The sequence below is a fragment of the Sinocyclocheilus anshuiensis genome, unplaced genomic scaffold (assembly GCF_001515605.1).
Source record: "Sinocyclocheilus anshuiensis isolate Anshui unplaced genomic scaffold, SAMN03320099.WGS_v1.1 scaffold356, whole genome shotgun sequence".
Lineage (NCBI taxonomy): Eukaryota > Metazoa > Chordata > Actinopteri > Cypriniformes > Cyprinidae > Sinocyclocheilus > Sinocyclocheilus anshuiensis.
The window spans coordinates 1225635-1243366 of NW_015554097.1; the positions used below are offsets into that span (position 1 = coordinate 1225635).

The 17732-nt window shown below is 38.3% G+C and overlaps 1 protein-coding gene and 1 pseudogene across 1 annotated transcript; both read right to left on the reverse strand.

Annotated features, from left to right (window-relative positions):
- Positions 1-696: 696 nt before the first annotated feature.
- Positions 697-8000, reverse strand: LOC107669509 (arrestin domain-containing protein 3). The gene is made up of 8 exons (XM_016461770.1): positions 7538-8000; positions 5093-5174; positions 4846-4993; positions 4627-4729; positions 3763-4019; positions 2691-2847; positions 2274-2416; positions 697-2152 (listed from the first exon to the last, which is right to left on the reverse strand). The coding sequence occupies exons 1-8, from the start codon at positions 7815-7817 to the stop codon at positions 2084-2086; spliced, it is 1239 nt and encodes a 412-aa protein (XP_016317256.1). The 5' UTR covers positions 7818-8000; the 3' UTR covers positions 697-2083.
- A 6746-nt stretch (positions 8001-14746) lies between these two features.
- The window catches only part of LOC107669508 (arrestin domain-containing protein 3-like), a 4721-nt pseudogene continuing 1735 nt past the window's right edge, over positions 14747-17732 (reverse strand).

Sequence of the window (17732 nt, forward strand, 5' to 3'; positions counted from 1 at the left end):
GAAAGGCAACAAACTTTTCAGGCTGCCTGCCCGGACCCCACCCTGTTTTATCTCTCCGCTCCGATCATGCACATGAGCAGCAAGAGCTGGACTGTTGCTCCTTGATCAAACAACATGTGCAACAAATTTAACACCAAGCAAACCCTGTTTGGCTTAAAGGCATTCTACATTTAGAACTGAAAATAAAGTCCATGTGAACAGAAGAAAATAAATCAAAAGCCACACTCGGGTTATGAGTTGGTGAGGCAATGTCGCAAGAGCGTCAAAAGAGCATGTTACCAAGAGTAGTTTATCGACTGAGGAAACACAATCAATGAACACTACAGACCTCAAAAAGAGCTTAAACAAGATCAGTGCATTACGTCAGTCTGTTATTCCTCGGAATCAGTTCTCTGTGTTGTTTATGGATCAAGTGAGAGCCTGCAATCGCTTAGTCCAAAGGCTGAAAACAAAATGAAATAAAACAATCAGTGATCTTAAAACCCAAGTGAGGAAAAGGAACATGTGCAAAAAAAAAAAATAAAAAACTGAGGCAAGAGGATGACACGTTTCTCAGCTGTACTGCGAATGGTTGTGGTTGTAGTGTTTTCTTGCATTTCTCTTCAGATCTCGGACAAGGTCTGCGTGTTCTTTGTCAACCTTTACCGAAAAGCATGAGAAAAGTGACTACTTTGACAAAGCTCTGCAGGCTTCAGAAAAGAATAATGAAAGCCAAGCATGATCAGAGCCTAAACTACTTCTGTAGTTGAATGAGTTTTAAAAACAAATGTACAACTCATTTCAACTGGATGTGGACATCTCTGGATAGGATCCAGAGTCCTCGTGTTGCTTTACAGCTTGGCTTTTCAAGCATCTGTGCCATCCTTTGGGTCATATCTGGCTTCACTGGTCTGCAGAAACATTACGGCTGCTGGTGCAGCAGGACAAAAAGGGAATGTCATAAGTCTTTGAAAGCTGCCTTGCATCTTTGTGCATATCTCCTCTCTTTATTGAATGTGTTTTTCAATATTGAATCTGATATTCCTTCTATAGACTTCTTCCTTGAACTGAAACGGTGCAATCAAAACATAATCTACACCATTTTTGTTTTCATCATTTGGCAAGTGAGAAAATCACCTGAGACTGAGTGCTTTTTTTCCAAGCAGCGCAATCTTAAAGCCTGCACTGCTACACACTACAAACAGAAAGGCAACAAACTTTTCAGGCTGCCTGCCCGGACCCCACCCTGTTTTATCTCTCCGCTCCGATCATGCACATGAGCAGCAAGAGCTGGACTGTTGCTCCTTGATCAAACAACATGTGCAACAAATTTAACACCAAGCAAACCCTGTTTGGCTTAAAGGCATTCTACATTTAGAACTGAAAATAAAGTCCATGTGAACAGAAGAAAATAAATCAAAAGCCACACTCGGGTTATGAGTTGGTGAGGCAATGTCGCAAGAGCGTCAAAAGAGCATGTTACCAAGAGTAGTTTATCGACTGAGGAAACACAATCAATGAACACTACAGACCTCAAAAAGAGCTTAAACAAGATCAGTGCATTACGTCAGTCTGTTATTCCTCGGAATCAGTTCTCTGTGTTGTTTATGGATCAAGTGAGAGCCTGCAATCGCTTAGTCCAAAGGCTGAAAACAAAATGAAATAAAACAATCAGTGATCTTAAAACCCAAGTGAGGAAAAGGAACATGTGCAAAAAAAAAAAATAAAAAACTGAGGCAAGAGGATGACACGTTTCTCAGCTGTACTGCGAATGGTTGTGGTTGTAGTGTTTTCTTGCATTTCTCTTCAGATCTCGGACAAGGCCTGCATGTTCTTTGTCAACCTTTACTGAAAGCATGAGAAAAGTGACTACTTTGACAAAGCTCTGCAGGCTTAGTCCGACGGGGCGTGTCCCATCCACAGGGGCCAAATATCTGGGTCGGGTAATTTGCCAGTGACTTCCTGCACCCTTACTTCTGTATTTTCCCATAGAGGTTTGTTTTCTCTCGGTGGTGACAGCAAAGTGAACAATTGCTGTCATCGGGAGATAAACAAAAGTGAAAACTCCTAAACCCAATCACTTTGGACTCATGCCATGCATTTCTCAGCGTGACGGGCAGGTGTCGAGTCTCTGCTCCGCAGTTGATGTGTCTTGATCTGGATTTGGATCAATCTGATGGAGAGGGGAACAAAGAAACAGCTGCCGTGAGATAAATGCATTTAAACATGGCTGAAAGCTGTTCCCTGATAGAAATAGCAACATTTTAGCCACCAAAACTAAACTAAAAGCTTACCTCAGAGTAGGGTGGAGGGGGTCGAAAGCGGAACTCCTGGATGTAGGCGAATAGCGGGCCATCAAAGTTCTCCCGCCCTGACGACACTTCCAGACAGCTCTGTCTCTGTTCTTCTGTGACCACCTCTGCATAGGCTGGAGGAGCTGCGTACAGCAAAAGCAATGTATATTGGTACCATGTCAACCACGTTATCGTTTTTTTTTTCTTGACACAAAATGTGATCTCCAGATCCTCTTTTGGTGTCTTATTCGAAGGAGCTGTAAGCAACAAGTTAGAAGACTTCTACAGTCTTTCCTATATGTGTAATCTGAAAAAGGACACATTCAAATCCCATGGCCTCCATAAATGCTGCATCTTTGCTATTCATTTATTGCAAACATCCCTCAAAACAAGTGGTACTAATCGAGTGTTCCTTACCTTCAGGCCTCTCAGGGAGGCCTAACCAGCTCATGGTCATGCTGCATTGACTGCTCACAGAAGATGTCCGGCTACCGAAGGGGTGGAGAGGGATGGTGCCAACCACCAGGGGCAGGTTTAAAGACAGGTTCATGGCTCCTGGGATGTCTACATACACCTGAAGATAAAAATATTGGAATATTAGGTTAATCATTTCACAAACAGTGCACCTTGATTTGTAAATACGACTTTTAGAACCATTCGGTTGTTAAGTCTGTCATCAAGCGTCACTGTTTCCGGGTCCAAATGTTCCTTAAGATCCCAAAAGCAAACAAACGGTTCTAATATACAATCACAGTGTACTGTAGAACTACTGAAAATCATGGTCCTAACCTTTAACTTCATACTGAAATCTCAGTTGGCCAGATAGTAATTCGTCTTTTCTTAATCGTTAATAAAATATTGGTGTCCAGGATTGTGAGTTTTTAGAGTGATAGGCTTGAAACAGTTTTCGATACATCGCAATTTAACAAGCAGATCCTGCTTAAACAAGTAGGGCTGACCCATTCATTGAGTCAGCGTATTTTCAATCACTTAAGATGAAGAGCTTCTGCCAAAAGGCAAGAAACTACAGAATTTGAAGGAGGCAATAAATATAACATTGCTTATGTATTCACAGCCTATGAATCAACATTTCCTCAGTAAACTTAGATATGAGTAGGTCCTGACCATTACACAAGAAAGGCACCAACAGATTGGTTTGAGGGGATAATAGGCCATTAGCACTCAATGGCCTGAATTTCATCAGATATTTTAGGCTGATCTTCTTATCAGTATGTGCAGGAGAGAACTTGCCATAATCTTGCGTAATCTTATTATCATTCATAGTGCTGCATCTGTGGAAGTGCAAGAAGAGCCTTCAAGGAAATTATCCTTCAGCTGCTTGAAATCGACATGGAAAGCTTTCGAATTACTGCATTGTTTGCATTTTGAAGCTATAAAGATGACCAGCACTTGTAGAGATGATCGGTAATCACATGTGTGCCCCAGAAGACTTCAAAGTCAATACAAACTATAAAAGCACATAACTTACCATGAGTGAGTACTCCACTCTAATGATACTGCAGTCAAGGATGGAGGGTGATACAGGCGGGATCTTCAGCATCTTTCCATTCCATGTCTCTGTCTTGCCAGAAGAAAGTGACTCCCCTCGGATGTTGGCCACTAATTGTTTTATCTCCTTCATCTTCCCTTTGGCAAAGAAGGTCTGTGTTTGGTAAATGGCGGCCTTTGGCACAACCATACGCGAGGAGCAGTTTTCAATTTCGGCAAAGATCTGAATGGACTCTCCTGTATAAAGACATTATATAATGTTAATGGTACAAAATAGTGTGAAGGGTAACATGTAGGGCTGCAACAACTAACTGATTAAATTGATAATAAAAATAATTTGAAATAGATTTGATTATTGCCAGTCACGTTGCTTTACAATAATGAATAATGCATTCTGGCCATGAGAATACATTAAAGGTAAAGTTTAAAGGTAATGTTAAGTTTAAAGGTTAAAGTTCACACAAAAATTTACATTTTGTCATAATTTATTCACCCTCATGTTGTTCCAAACCTGTATGAATTTCTCTCTTCTGTTGAACACAAAAGAAGATATTTTGTTCAACAGAAGAAAGAAATTCATACAGGTTCGGAACAAGTTGAGGGTAAGTAAATTATAACAGAATTTTTATTTTTGGGTGAACTATCCCTTTAAGAGCTTCAAACAAAAGTTTGGAGTTTAATGTGGCTTTCCCTGTCAGATGCTTTTTTTTTTATCTGATTAACTGAAAAATAATCAACAGATTCATTGATTATCAAAATAATCACTGGTTGCAGCCCTAGTATCATGTAAATGTATAGTGGGGTCCAAATGTCTAGTGAAAATGTTAACTGATTGAAGATTTACCTGGAGTATAACCCTTCCGTTCAATTTTGGCACTTAAGGAAATTGGACCTGAGGTGCAAAACCAGCAGCATAGTGTCTTTTCTTTAGTTCCTGCCTGAGGAGACTATGCAAAGTAGAATAACAAAACTTTAAAATGCAAGAACCTTAACTGGTCATTCTTCAACACTGCATTGATGAATCAGTGATAAATCGAGGGATGCAAATGATGCAAACACTCACCAGCAGGAGAGGAGTGTTGATGTCAATGTGCTCAAAGACAGTGAACTCTTTCTTGGTCTTCATGGGCAGAAGCCACGGCCTGTGCAGCTCAGCCTTCACCCAATAGCGCACACTGCCATGCTTTCCTTCGAACGAGGTAGCCAGAGGTCTGCACATGCGTGACACAGAGAACATTTGAATAAGAATGACAACATATAGTGCAGGTGAACAACTATTAGGTTTGGGGCCACATCCAACCGACACTCACGTTTGTGGAAGCTCAAAGCTGAATGCATACTCATGTCTTCCTGAATGAATAGTGGTGAGTCCCTCCTCAGAGTTATCATCATCTGAAATGGAAGAGAATAATATTCCAAATATACCTTACCTGCCAAAGCATTGATCATCTTCTTGTTTATTACATTAGCTATATCAAACACACACATTTCTGCTAAGCGCATGAATGTAAAGCACCCTTTGATAAAACAAGTCGATTCTCATAAACCCCAGCAAATCATGATATGCATCAATATTATGCCATACCCATGAATGAGTGTTTAAGCACATGTATTATGATGGTGTATTCAGTTTCAGTATTTATTCTGAATGGGAGAGAAAAATACTCAAGATCCACTGCAGTTCACGTGAAACCTAAGGTAAATTTTAAGCAACTTGCAATGTTAAATAATTTGTTTGTGTAACACTAATAAGCACCGGTGGCTTCCGTTTTTCCCGCTCAGCATTCAGCTTAGCGGAGCTATAGCAAACAAGCACGGAGCTGTCAATCAAGGGCAGAATTCAGCAAGAGAAGACCGGTCTAAACCGGAGCCGGCTGCTTCCCCGTGCCGGCGCGCTCATTACCCATTCGGTGTGCGGCAGCCGGCAGCCTCCCATTGAATCTACGCGTGTGCTGCGGCGTGGACCTCAAGAGTATTCTCCCATTCAGCAAAACACGTGAGAAAAATGTCAAAAAACACACACCAGAAATCACAAACGACAGAAAACCGACCAGTTTCCATAATAAATCGACCTTTATTGTAAACAATCACTCATACAGAAGCGGCAAAGACAATTGGACATGATTTAGATTAGAATTTTACATGGGAATGAATTTCTTTGAAATTACAACATGCATGCATCTAACAAGGTCATAACATGCACTACTTGATTTGTATACAAAGGCAACATAAGGCAAATATCGACTAGCTTTTCCTGTACAAGAAGCCAACTCAGGCTAACAAAAATTCTCAACAAAAATAACGAAATAATATGTAAAAGTTATTATACATAGGATGTATTAATGTCACGTTTTCCACTTGGTTAAGCAAACTTTCACACTTGAAATTTTGTAACCCTGTGTTTTGATGCCAACGGTACAGTGCAGTGGGGAACGATGCGGTGGTGGTAGAACGTTAGAGCAAAGTTGTTTGGTAACAGACGACCAATAAACTGCCTTGGCGCTTCGCTCATTAAATATTCATGAGCTCCGTGCAGAAACTGTGAAAACCGCTGTACGAGAACATTAAAAATGTCAAACAATTAATTGCGTTAACTGGAGTGAAAAGAGACAGTTGTTTTTGATTTTGTACGTTAAAAGCGACTTTAAAAGTCGGACAAACTAATTATAGAAACTTCTTACCGAATGACTAGCAGTTATCAAAACAGCTTGCAAGATGCATTCAGCACGTTTTCGTCATAAATATGCAAACGAGGGTTTATAAATGTACAGTGTGAAAGAAGATAACCTAGGAATACACTTACTCAGAATTTTAAAAATGCCATGAGTTAACAATTTCAAGTGTGAAGAGTCCAATAGTGTATTAAAAAAAAAAAAATCCAAAGAGGCTGTCAGTCAGCATTGACAACGGAATACTGGACCACTGAATGCATTTACATTTAGCTACAGTATGTGCAACGGCTGTAGGTTGCATACTACAGCCGTTGGTGCAAAGTTGCTGCTGTTTTTTTTTTTTTAGTTCCTGCCGTTTCTCTCACTTTCCGCAAAAGCATGATGTCATAGAAGACACGTTGACGCCTCCACCAATCAGAGACAAGAACGGCTAGACAATGCATCAAAACAGGATTGAACCGCTTCTAACAATGGGTGGAAACTTAAGACATTATGCCGAAAGATCTGTCATTATATATCTGTCATAATATATAGAATTCATGGACGTAGTTTTTTCAAAATAAATATAGATGGAGCACCGAAACGAATATTGATTTGGCTGTAGCATGAGATGAGCAAACTGTGTGGTCACCATTCATTCAAGCTACTTCACTGACACCTGAAAGAATGCTTAATAAGTATAGTCAAAATAGAAAGAAAAAGAAATGTGCTGAATATCACGCATTTAGGTGATTTAAACGGGATAGTAAAAATGCGTCCTCTACGTCTATTGTCAAATCATTATTTTGCATGACTGATGAGTCTGTCATGTAATGTTCTGTGTATGGTGCATTTTTTGGTTTGATTAATTAGCCAATCGGTTTTAACAAATGAATACATAAATACATTAGAAAAAAAAAGAAAAAAAAGAATATATATATATATATATATATATATATGCATGCACACAGTCTCTACAGGTCCACCGGTCACTGTGCAGCATCCAAAGTATGTCATGTCATCCTGGACCACTTATCATCCCACCAGTACATTCTCTTTTCTGAACAAATCTACACCGAGAGCATGTTTGATCTTTATGCTTACCTCTTTCATGGCCAATAAGGATGTCTCTATGATTCAGATATTCCACTTCTTTTGTATAATTTTGAGTGTAGGCAGTGTTGGATCCAGCATTTCGTGATTCTGTCCAACGAACTTTTGCGAATCCTTTTGCATGTATTTTAAGTGACTTCACACGAATCTCCCCGGTGACTTCAATAATAACTCTTCCTGAGACTGAGTCCCCACTGGAGAAAACAGGGACATTACTGTCATTTAGACAGTCGTAGGTTACAATGAAGCTCTTCACCTTTCCTAGCACCATGGTGGCAAGAAAATAAAACGTAAATAAACGTTCTATAGACAAAACAAAATCACAAGGCAAAGTCTATGAAAATAATCTCTTATGGAAAAAAGCGAGAGTTAACACTGGATAGTGTCATTGAGATGCGAGAGCTGAATAACAGCAAAAGATGCTGTTATCGCGTCTCGGTGAAGGCTTGATGGTCTGCAATCTCGGTGAAGGCTTGATGGTCCGCAATGAAAGACAGCGAAATTTCGCCACCGGCTCACTTTAAGCGCTGCTCTTGTGAAAAACAAGTCAGTGCGCATGCGCGCGGCTGCTATTCGTCCCCCTTCTTCCGCTTTTTGTGCAGCTCTTTGACCCAAGTGACAAATAATAGCGAACAGCTGAGCAGTGTATTAAAAGAATACGTGGAAGTCTAGACGTTTTTCGCACGTTTATGTAGAGCCCCACATTAATATTTGAACAGTTTGGTTATAGATTGTTAAGTGAATTTGGGCTTCGGTTACCCAATGGAGATGCACAACAGTAACATAAGTAGATTAGACCGTTTATTTCTTTTTTCCAATATATTAGGACTCAAATAATACAGTTGCTTTTTATAAAAAAAATTGCTTTACCGTTTGCATCCGAATGCAAATATGGTTTTAGATCCTTGACTTTACCTGGAGGTCATGCTGCCATGTTACATATTGATAAAGATGGTGATTTGTTGCCAGTTGGTACGAGTTTTTATATCATAGTATATGTCACTTGAACTTTTTGAGTTTTTGCAGGAACCCCCTTTTAAATATTTTCCCCAGATATTAGGTCAACTCAGTATCCTTCCCCCACATTTTCATATTTCTATATTCTTAATTTCGTATATTTCATTTCTAATTTCATAATTCCAGTTTAAATGGATTTGTGTTAAACGTTGTGTAAATACTGTTTTCCATGCAGAATCAATACCAGCCTTGATGGCATAAGGAGAAGGAGAAAGAATCCTGAGATCAGTATTATAGAGGATGAGGTTGATTTTCATAATTTCACATGCAGATTTATCTGCTATGCTGGTTCAAATTGTCAAAAACTGATGCGCCTCCCAGCGGCTGCACAAACTCTTTGGTCCTTCGGTGTCTTGCTTCAGTCGCTTGTGCGCCTAGTAGGGGGAACGAGTTACGCTGGTTTCTGCTGCCCTCTAGAGGGTTGTTGGAGAATAGTAACTTAAAACCATTAACACCCCTGCCGAAAATTCTAAGCAATAATGTGATGATTTTGCTGGTTGGAGCGGAATTATATTGTTTACATTTATTTACTTTTATAAACAGATAGTTTTGTTTTAGTGTGACTTCAGTAAAGTCACAATAAATGTCAAATTACAGGTCTCCTGAGAAAAGTTACTAAGATGTTAACGAGTAAAATTGTCTTTAGACAACCTTTTGGTCTGTGCACAACTGATAACCGTTTTCAAAAATGAACTGTTTAAGACAAGTAACTGGAAAGCAATGTTGAAATGGCCAGGAGAGGCAAGTAAACATGGGTCAGGCTGATGTGTCAGACGCTCTGCTGACATCTAGGTTCTTTCCTTTGTGTGCAGTGGAGTTATGTTCAAATTCTCATTTGAATTTACCTAAAGCAAAACAGACACATCCCCACCTAGTAAACTGTAAGACGTTTTGGATTTTCATGTCAAGATGTTTGAGAGTTCCAAGTTTTATTTTAATACCTGGACTTAATATGGAGACAAATATGTAGGGGGTTAAGGTATTAAGGTGTCTGCTGATTTGTGTGTATGTTGTGAGTAAAAATGCGAGTTGTGATGTAGCAGTTTATCTTGGGTTTATTTGTGAGAATTTTAATCCATTACTCTTAACACAGTGGAGTAATTGTCTTTTATTTTCATAGATATTTGTACAGTCTTGTTACAGTCTTATTTGAAAGTAATGATCATAACTTTAGTAAAGAAACTCATACATACAGCGGTTATGGAGGTGATGGAGGTTAAATGCTCAAATGTAGTACTGAAAAGCTGCAATATATTCTGAAAAGAGCATTGTATCAATAAAACTGCAGTACTATTATCAAAATAAGCTGTAGTAGGAGTGATTAGAGTTTATAAGGCACAATAATAGGCACCATGAAGTTCTTGACACAGCACATGTTTGGCTGGTGAAGAAGACTAATAAGGCACATTAGGAGAGAAATGGTTAGTGCTTTGATTTGGATCATAAACTGGTGCAGAAGAAGCCGGATGGAAACCGGACTGGATGGCATGTGGATTTGGATTTGGATAGACCCCTGACAGTTTTGTCTGTTGTTACAGTCAGTGACATTTTTCCTGAGCTGAAAAGTATCATCCTTTTGTCTTGTGTGCCAGATTGTGGCTGCTGTATGGAAAAATAAATAAATACATAGACTAAATAAATAAACTGATATCACATTCAATTTCCTCTATAGGTCACAAGCAAATCTCGTTACTTGTGTTCTGATGACAGTATAAACAGTTACATCATCTCTCTATTATGTGAATCATTAGAGTCAAATTATAATTAATGAATGTTATATTATAGCATTATAATTCATACCAGTAAATGATCATTGGTCACATCATTCCTCGGCACAAAGGTTAATTCCAGATGTTTAAAAGAAGTTGGCTTCAGTGGCCTCTTCAGTTTTACCATCAATACATACTTCACCCAGCCATGAAAGTATGTGAAAGATGAAGGCATATGTTGTCTGATGACTGTAAATGTAATCATTGTAACATGCATGATAATAGTTTTTATTTATTTATTCAGAATAACGGTTTCTATTATTAGCACATGTACAATCTATTTACATTTTTAATTTAATGTGTTTTAATCTAAAATAATAAGCAAATAATATGGGTTTATTAAAGCAAATGTCTAATAATATGCAAACAATATGATTGGAATCTCTTTATTTATTTATATTTATTTATTTATTTATTTATTTTAGAGGATGGTGATGATTTGGGGGGCATGTTTTGCTTTTAATATCATAATATATTGATAGGAAATTTGTTCTGTACATTGTATTAATCACATATTACATTTCACTGTTTGCACATATTTACACAAAGAACAACTGTCATTGAAGATGTATGTTGAAAGACAGGAATTCTTCAGTAGTATCACTCACTGTTGAGGCAGCTGCAATCTGAATGGAAAAACATGACTTCCTGGCCTAATCACTGGTCCATCTGGGGAATATAAGACATGTTAGAATGGGTTACAAGAGAGTTGTGATGAAGCTTTGCTGGTCTACTGTCTGCAAACAATCTTTTCAGGTTTCATGTAACGTATGTCTGAAAGGTATATAAAACTCTTTCTTACAGGTTTCTCCGCTTACAAAAGCATTATTCCTTTGTTCTTGTTCTGTAGATATAACAGCAAGAAACGTATTATATCCATTCTTATTCTTCATTATTCTTCATTCATCCATTCTTCATTATTTCTTTAATCTTTACTGCAAACATCTATTTTTCAAACATGATCTGTACCAAGACTTGTAAGTTCACTGTTAGCATTTATTTTGCATAATACATCTATGTGTATTATTTTATCTATATAATAGGCCTAATTTAAACACTACTACTAATGATACTAATAATTATATTTTTTGTTAATATTTTATAGATATTTACAGTGGGTACGGAAAGTATTCAGACCCCCTTCAATTTTTCACCCTTTGTTATATTGCAGCCATTTGCTAAAATCATTTAAGTTAATTTTTTTTCCTCATTAATGTACACACAGCACCCCATATTGACAGAAAAACACAGAATCGTTGACATTTTTGCAGATTTATTAAAAAAGAAAAACTGAAATATCACATGGTCCTAAGTATTCAGACCCTTTGCTCAGTATTTAGTAGAAGCACCCTTTTGATCTAATACAGCCATGAGTCTTTTTGGGAAAGATGCAACAAGTTTTTCACACCTGGATTTGGGGATCCTCTGCCATTCCTCCTTGCAGATCCTCTCCAGTTCTGTCAGGTTGGATGGTAAACGTTGGTGGACAGCCATTTTTAGGTCTCTCCAGAGATGCTCAATTGGGTTTAAGTCAGGGCTCTGGCTGGGCCATTCAAGAACAGTCACAGAGTTGTTGTGAAGCCACTCCTTCGTTATTTTAGCTGTGTGCTTAGGGTCATTTTAAGGGGGTCTGAATACTTTCCGTACCCACTGTATATGATATGATGGAGCCTGACATTTTTTTTTTTGTATGTACACATGTACACTATACTAAATATTCAAAGACACGCGGGTTCTTCCTGTTCTCGTGGGTGAAGCAGGAGTGACAAAGTCCATGCTAATGGGGAAAAAAAAAGTTTTTGAGGGTGTGGCACTTCATACACCTGCCTGGTCAGCACTGATCTTTCAGTTCAGAGGAGACCCGATTGGCCGGGGGACCTGCTTACTTACCACAACAGAAGATTAATATTGTCTTTAATAAGGCTGTAGCATGAGATCAGCAAAACATTTATAAAAAATTTTTAAATGATGCATACACACAATAGGGTTTACAGGTCCACTTGAACGACTGAGCATCCCACCAATTTGTATCCTTATGTTTGCAAATAATTTCGAATGTATTTTAAAGTCACCATGAAATAAGAATGAATAATTCTTATTTTTTAATGTAATGTTGAAGTGTTTATTACAAATGATTTGTCCATGCACGTCAGTATGTAATTTTATTATTAACATGTTTCCTCATAATCTTTAATAAAAAAATATTAACATTCCCACCCCTCATATCTTTGATGATGTGTGCACTGGAGTGAAGGTTGGAGTTGTCTAATGACCAGACGAGTTTCAGTCACTCACCTCCAGCAACCTGTTACTCGCTTGAAATGATCATTTAACAAGCTGTTTCACTCAGAAATACGTCACATAGGAGAGACAAGTCAGCCACAATTTCTGTTTCATACCAAATCTCCTCAGGAAGTCAATAAGAACCCCCAAGTCCCCACTTGAGAAAATATTTGTATGCAGCTTCAGTACCACCCTTTGTAAAGAATGGCGTAAGGAGGCAAAGCAGAAAGAATACTGAATAATATTTTATTAGAGGATTCAGATCTTTCCAGATCGCTTGCAGGTTTATCTGCTGTAGTCTACACTGATCAGCCACAACATTAAAACTGTCTGTAGGTCCCCCTTGTGCTGCCGATCAGCTCTGATGCTTTGAGCCATGGACTCCACAAGACCTCTGAATGTGTCCTGTGTTGTCTGGCACCAAGACATTAGAAGCAGATCTTTTAAGCCTTCCAAGCTGCAAGGTGTGGTCTCCGTGAATCAAATTTGTTGGTCCAGCACATCCCATAGATGCTCAATTGGATTGAGATCTGGGGAATTTGGAGGCCAAGGCAACATCTTAACCTCTTTGTCATTTTTCTCAAACCATTCCTGAACCAATTTTGCAGTGTGGCAGGGTGCATTATCCTGCTGAAAGAGGCCAATGCCATCAGGGAACACCATGGGGTGTACATGGTCTGCAGCAATCTTTAGGTAGGTGATACACATCAAAGCAACATCTCATGAATGCCAGGTCCCAAGGTTTCTTAGCAGAACACTGACCAGAGCATAACACTGTCTTTGCCGGCCTAACTAACCACTACATACCAGGAACACTCCACTTGTCGTTTTTGAGATGCTCAGACCCTGATGTTGTCTACCAATCACTCTTTGGCCCTTGTCAAATCTTTTTGCTTGGCGTTTTTCCTGCTTCCAACACATGAAATTTGTGAACGGACTATTCACATGCTGCCTAATATATCCCAGCCCTTTAGGTGCCATTGTAACAAAATAATCAATGTTATTCGCTTCAACTGTCAGTGGTTTTAGTGTTGTGGCTGATACTGTAAGTGTATGTTGCTTGAGAAATCTGATGTATACAGTGCAATATAGTTATGGTTTTGCTGGTGTGAGGTAATCATATTGCTCACATTTAATTATTTTCTAAGCAGATCGTTTTGTATCAGTGTGACTTACAAGATGGCAATTACAGGTCCCTCAGAACAGTAGGTAAAATGTCAACGAGTAGACTAAAAGATATCAGTGTGGTAAAGGACTGCTTAAAGTTACTGAAACATTAGAGCAATAAAAAGAGAATAAAGTCTGGGTTAAAAAGAGCTATTATGAGTAAACCATGAAAAATAACTCGCACAGACTGACTGACAGATACACATCCAAAGCGCATGCACAGAAAGCTGTCTATCAAAATGCCCGTTTTGGTAATTATTAATGTAAACACAATCAGTTATGTCTTAAGTGAATTTAAACATTTGGGAAAGAAATCGGATGTGCATTAATATGCTGGATCTGTATGCATTAGGACTTAAAGATGCAGCAGCCTAATATAACTGCTGTTGTCTGTGTCATTAATGTTAATCAAACAAAAGAAAAAGAGATAATCACTCACTGCTCTTCATTAATAACTTCTGTAGCTTTAAAAAAAAAACAATGTTTTGTAAAATAATTGAGGCTGAAAGCAAGACCGAGATGTTTTAATCCTTCATGTCACCACAATTTGTATTTTAGCATAATTTCAGGGTCTGTTGTTACCTGTAGTCACATTTGACTCTCGAGTAACCAACAAGACTACCTACAGTACAACATCTTATGAAATAATCATAACTTCAGTATTTTTGCAGTAATAGATACAGTCTATAGATTTTCGAGTTGCGATTTTCTAGGCCGATATGGCTAGAAACTATACTCTCATTCCGGCGTAATAATCAAGGAACTTTGCTGCTGTACCATGGGTGCAGCAGGCGCAATGATATTATGCAGTGCCTGAAAATAGGCTTATTGGAAGTTACCTAGCTGGGGACTATTTTCAGGCGCTGCGTAATATCAACTCAACTGTTTAACTCTAGGGGAGTTGGAAAATTAGCCTATTTTCAAAAATAGTGGAGTGTTCCTTTAAAAGGCACAATAACCGGCATTGAGCTTGCAGATAGAAGGCATGCAGATAAAACTGACACAGCATAAATGGTGCTCAGAGGTTTGGCTGGTGAAGAAGACTAAGGCGGCACATTAGGAGAGGATTCTTTAGTGCTTTGATTTGGATCATAAACTGGTGCAGAAGGAGCCGGATGGAAACCGGACTGGATGGCGTGTGGATTTGGATTTGGATAGACCCCTGCAGCAGCTCCTGGATGGGGCAGCACTGTAGGGTCGTACAGATTGGGGTAAAGCCCTGAAGGTGGAGGAGGTAGTTCACCAGGATAAGGCACAGGACTAGGCTGAGGTGGTGGATATGGCTGGAATCCTCTAGGTGGGCCTTGCCAGGGAGGACACTGTTGATCAGCTGGAAGAATTACCACAGGAAATGTGACTGCTGGATCTGATGCAAAAGACACATCCAGAGAGATCTGAAAGACAGTCATGTTTTTGCTTTACTCTTTGGTAGAAAGTCTTGTTAAGCTGTGAAACTAATGTTGTTATATACGTTCCACAAATTTTACCACAAATTAAAAAGTACTTAAAAATTACAGGGATAGTTTACTCAAAAATCACCAACACACTGTTTGTTTCTTCTGCAGAACACAAAAGAAGATATTCTGAAGTTCATAAAAATGTTTCAGCTGTTTGTCCATACATTGAGGCCTTTTTTTTTTTAAATATCTTCTTTTGTATTCTGCAGAAAAATGAAAGTCATATTATATATTTTAAATGGCATGAGGGTAAATTAGCCTTTTGGGGTGAACTATTGCTTTAAATATAGCAATACTACAGAAGACAAAATAGCACCTTGAGTTCATACTGCACTTTTATAATTCTGCAGTTTTCAATGGTAACAGTCAGGTCACGTGGAAGCGTCATGTCCACTGTGAATTTTGACTTTTCTCCAGATGGGATGCGATCTCTAGTCTCTTTGACTATATGCTTGAATCCTCTATTAGTGCTCCTGCCAGCGATGAACGTCTGTTGCTGCTTGAGGCTGTACTTTAGCTTGACATCACGAGATGAAGAGTTGTTAATATCAACAAAGACTCTGATCATTTCACCTGCAACAATGATAAAAATTAGAGACATCAAAAATCAATAATAATAATAATACCGACTATAGTCAGTTTCATCCAAGTTGCAAATTTAATTTATGTAAAGACTATTTACAGATAAATCAGTGTTTCCATCCAATGTGTTTAGGAGGACACAGTAGTCATGTCTGGAGGATTTGAAGTTGAATAATTTTGATGTCAGTCTTTCACTTGACTAGAAATGACTAGAGTTTTGAGATGCTATACAAAGCTCTGCTGTTATTTTCTTCTCTAAGCAAATTTAGTCCTATGACTTTTTTAATGTAGATTAATCAGTCTACTCTGCAAATTATTGACCACAAGTGAGTGTATATGTTTGTTATGTGAATTTGGGAAATTTTATTTGCATGTTCCCTCAGAATTTTTATGCAGTATTTTAAAATGTGCATAGAAATATGTAAATGTAAACCCGACAACTGACATTACAGGCTAGTTTCACCTTGCATATAGCCAGTTTTTTCAGATGTTACAGTTATTGACATTTTTCCTGAGCCAAAAAGTTTCATCTTCTTGTCTTGTGTGCCAGCTTGTGGTTGCTGTATGGAAAAAAGAAGAAGAAGAAAAAAGCATACTGAAATGAGCCAACTAAAATCACATTAGATTTCCTCTAAGCTCTAAATCACAAAGAAATGGTTTAAATCACATTACTTGAGTTCTGATGACAGTTTATAAAACAGATCCAGTCCTTGATACCTGTGACCTCATTACATCAGTATTACTGTGCCACTGCGTCTTTCTGTTACTTGGCAAACATTCTGCTTTTAGAATTACATTGCTTGGCTGGACGAATAATATTTATTATATTTGTTAATAATAACTGCTGCTGTGTGTTTCCTTTATGAATAAAATAAACATTAACAATGCCCCTTAGCTGTTCTAAATTCACTGTAAATCCACGGCTTCTTGGGGCTTATTGCTTTATTAAGAGGTTACAGTACATCATCTTTCTATTTATGTGAATCAATAGATGAGTGCTAAAGAGTCAAACATGGTATTGTAATTCATACCAGCAAGTGATCATTGGTCCCATCATTTCTCAGCACAAAGATTAATTCCGTATATGTTGAAGATGTTGGCTTCCAAGGCCTGCTCAGCTTTACCGTCAAGACATACTTCACCCAGCCATGATTTCCTTTAAAAGATGGAGGCATATTTCTGAAATTAGGAACAATTAAACTCTTTAGTTTCTGACAAGCATTACAGTGCATAATAGATATAACATTACACACCATCATATATGTATTTATTCAGAATATATATACTTTACTACTTTTTTCACTTGTTTACAATATTATTAAAGCAAATATTCTAGAATAATAAGTAATTAATATTACTAACATCTGTTTTTTAGAGGATGATAATGATTTGTGGGGTAATGTTATAACTGATAGGGAACTGAAAGGAAGCAGGATGCGGCACAATTTTGTATGCTCATGCAGTCTTGCTTATTAACTTCTATATATTGTGTTCATGGGCTGTGAATTACACCTGCCGAGTATTATTTCACTGTGCACATATTTACACAATAAGGAACAACAACAACTGAAGATGAAAGGCACATCAGTAGTATCACTCACTGTTGAGGCAGCTGAAATCTGAATGGAAAAACATGACTTCCTGGCCTAATCACTGGTCCATCTGAGGAACAATAAGGCATGTTAATATGGGTTACAATAGAGTTTTTCAAAAAGCATATTTAGTTTACTATCAGCAAACAATCGTGGGCAGTCTCGGTACTGGCTGGGATTGTAGGTGGGGGCAGTGAATGACCAGCGCTCTCTTCCACCCTCAATACCAGGACTGAGGCGAGACTGAGGCTGCCACCTGCTCCGGGTGTGTGTGTGTGTATGTGTGTGTGTGTGTGTGTGTGTGTGTGGTGTGTGTGTG

What these genes read in the sequence shown, in the direction of transcription:
- LOC107669509 (XM_016461770.1), bottom strand. Translation starts at nt 7,817, where the DNA reads ATGGTGCTAGGAAAGGTGAAGAGCTTCATTGTAACCTACGACTGTCTA. An exon ending in AGCTTTGAGCTTCCACAAAC is followed by an intron (nt 4,994 to 5,092) that starts GTGAGTGTCGGT and finishes ACGCATGTGCAG; the next exon opens with ACCTCTGGCTACCTCGTTCG. An exon ending in ACGGAAGGGTTATACTCCAG is followed by an intron (nt 4,020 to 4,626) that starts GTAAATCTTCAA and finishes GTCTTTATACAG; the next exon opens with GAGAGTCCATTCAGATCTTT.